Here is a 2,806-nt window from a genome sequence, read left to right on the forward strand (position 1 = left end):
GAAAGAGTTTTCAAAAATGATATGTAATATGCCATGATCTCCTCATCAGAAAAGTCAAATTTGTGGACAATAATAGAATTTACATAGTTATTAGAAAGCAAGTAGTCTGAAAAATAAGACATTACACAGGTTAACAGAAAGAAAAAAAATAATTTTCCTAAGTAACGGTATTTAAAGTACCAGCTAGCAACAAATTACCTGATGCCTAAAGATCCCAATTTTTAGTCAAACAACTTAAGTGATAGCTTCAAGCAGTAACGTAAGGGAACTGCTCCGACAAAGACTTTTGCTCCCAAGAATAAGACAACTGAGAACATACTTTGCCTTCCTCAATTTATGTAGGCTTTGCAGCTGGTAACACGTAGAACAACTCTCCTTTCCTCCCAAAGTCATAAACTCTCAAAGGCTTTTATGTGATTACCTCTCCATGACAGTTGTGAAGTGTTTTAAACTAACTTAGTTCTCTTTATATGTTTCTAAAATCCTCGAAGTAAGCCTAACTGATCTCAGAACAGTTCCAGTACAAATTACACAGAGATCCACCACATAATCTGTGGCAGCAAGGTGAACATTTCAGACCACAACTAAGGTGCTGACTTTAAAGAACCCCTTGAAATATGCTAAGTGTTTCAGTAGTACAAAACAACTCTTTTTTGTCCTACTGAAAATTTACAGCAAAAGGTATTTTGATGTCAAATTACACTGTATTTTCAGTAGCGTTCAATTAAAAAGATTGTTAGGAATTCATACAGTTCTTCTGTGAAGGGGCACTAGGACTAACTTTCATCAAATGAAATTCAATCATATCTTGATCACTTAATCCTAAAAAGTTTAATAGCACACACTTACACAGTGATGTTTCATGACTGATGTTCTCAAAAAGGATGTTCAGTGTCTGCAGAAGCTGTACACACACGTAACGACCAGACTTCTGACGTAAGATGTTCAAGAAGAAAACAAACATATTCTTCTCCAAGAAAAAGCTGAAATAAATACAGGGGTCACTTGCTGTATTTAACAGGAACTTAATTTTATTAGGATCAGGGACAATTCTAGGCAAGTTTGACAAACAGCATGTTTCACATCTACTAAGAATTATTTTGCAAAATTTTATCTGTGTAACAGAAAAACATCCTCCAAAAACCTTAAATACTAACAAGGGTGCTTAAGCATTCAAGTTACGTAGAAAAGGGATGTCAAGAAATTAGGGCCTCTTTTATTTTATTTTTAGTATATTCAATTTATCAGGCAGCTTCCTTACCTTGCAATCATAATTTTGAAGGGGAGAGCCTCTAAATGAAGGTTATGTTTTGTTCACTTGCCCCTTTTAGGTTAACACACTTTTTGTCTTCAACACTGTAGACCTTATTTTTGATCTATTTTATCTTTTTCCCACACCAGAAGCAAGCATTTCATAGTTTATTGTACAATGCAAACAGAATTGAATGCTTGCAGTGTTTTTAAACAAGAAATGTGTGTAATTTTAAAAAGAACAGGGCTGACTCTTTCCTACCAGGACATCACAAATATCCATCTAGGAAAATTTTTTTACATTAACCACAAAAACATGTCATTCCTAAAACTCTCCCAAGCAGAAAACAGGAAATGAGGAATGTGATGGAGTTACAGTATGGATTTGAATGATCAGAATAAATTAATTCTCTTAGCGCCACATCATAACCCATTCATGTTGAAATCATCTTGTAAAAATACAAGCAACCACACCCTAAACAAGTATTTAAAACCACCAAACCCTTTGGCTTTACTTATCTCTATCATAAATTGCCTTTATAAAAGAGCAGCTGTCTTGAAGCAAACAGCTAAGCAACGGGCACTGATACAGTCAGATTCACAACTGTGAATATTTGTTTTGAATTTTGCTTTTCTATCATGCTATTTTACAAGGATTAAAATAACATCTGAACAAAATCTCTACATATCATAGATAGAAGATATCGATTTGTATTATCTTACATAAAATGAAGTGCACAACTTAAAGCCATGCGATATTAATAGATGCAATGAGTAAATCTGGGTCCTAAAATAGGTTAGATTTTGTATTTATAGCAAAGATTTGACAGGCAGGCAAAAGCAGTACATGAAACGGGCTCTGAACTTGGAACTTTTTTCTTACAGAAGCAAGTTTCTTTGTATGACAAGAATGTGTTCCTGCTTACCCATCTACTACAGGACACAGCTTTCTACATACATTCGGGAAATACAGCCTTGGAAGGTGTGGTGCTGAGGGACATGGTTTAGCGATGACCTGGCAGCGCAGGATGAATGGTGGTTTTTTCCAGCCCAAACGATCCTGTGATTCTGTGAACTAAATCTCTATGCAATTCTCATCATTCTTTAAAAACAAAACCACAGTCAAAATTGCTCAGAAGTACTTACTCAAATACTGAGCTGTCGTTCTGATCCCCCCATATAAGGATCTCTGTTATGGAACGGATAGTCTCTACCAGCAGGTTGCGGTTGTGATCTGTTACTGTTGTATTTTTAGTCAAAACATGGTACATGTACCTAAAAGAAAAAACAATTACAAGTAATACATTATGCTGCCACTTTGATGTGCACCATGTTTGTCTTTAGTCACTGTAACTTAATGTAGACACACACACTATGTCTAATTACTGCACAATTTTAAAATACTAACATATCCTTTCAATATTGTCGCAGAGAATATGTGACCAATGAAAGAAAACCATTACTAGCCATGTAAGTTACGGATGTTTATGCATATGTCTAACAGAGGACTAGAAATTACGTTTAACACTTGTCCCATGATGCTTCCCACGGCAGC

At 35.3% G+C, this 2,806-nt stretch overlaps 1 protein-coding gene across 1 annotated transcript in view; it reads right to left on the bottom strand.

The window, feature by feature from the left end:
• The window catches only part of CLEC16A (C-type lectin domain family 16, member A), a 53,351-nt gene extending 50,829 nt beyond the window's left edge, over window positions 1-2,522 (bottom strand). The window contains exons 1-3 of the mRNA XM_010136100.1: window positions 2,398-2,522; window positions 850-983; window positions 7-106 (exon numbers count right to left, since the gene is read on the bottom strand). Coding sequence (XP_010134402.1) covers window positions 7-106; window positions 850-983; window positions 2,398-2,522 — 359 coding nt within the window. The remainder of the gene's footprint in view (window positions 1-6; window positions 107-849; window positions 984-2,397) is intronic.
• Between the last annotated feature and the right edge of the window lie 284 nt (window positions 2,523-2,806).

This window comes from Buceros rhinoceros, unplaced genomic scaffold, assembly GCF_000710305.1.
Source record: "Buceros rhinoceros silvestris isolate BGI_N320 unplaced genomic scaffold, ASM71030v1 scaffold24035, whole genome shotgun sequence".
NCBI lineage: Eukaryota > Metazoa > Chordata > Aves > Bucerotiformes > Bucerotidae > Buceros > Buceros rhinoceros.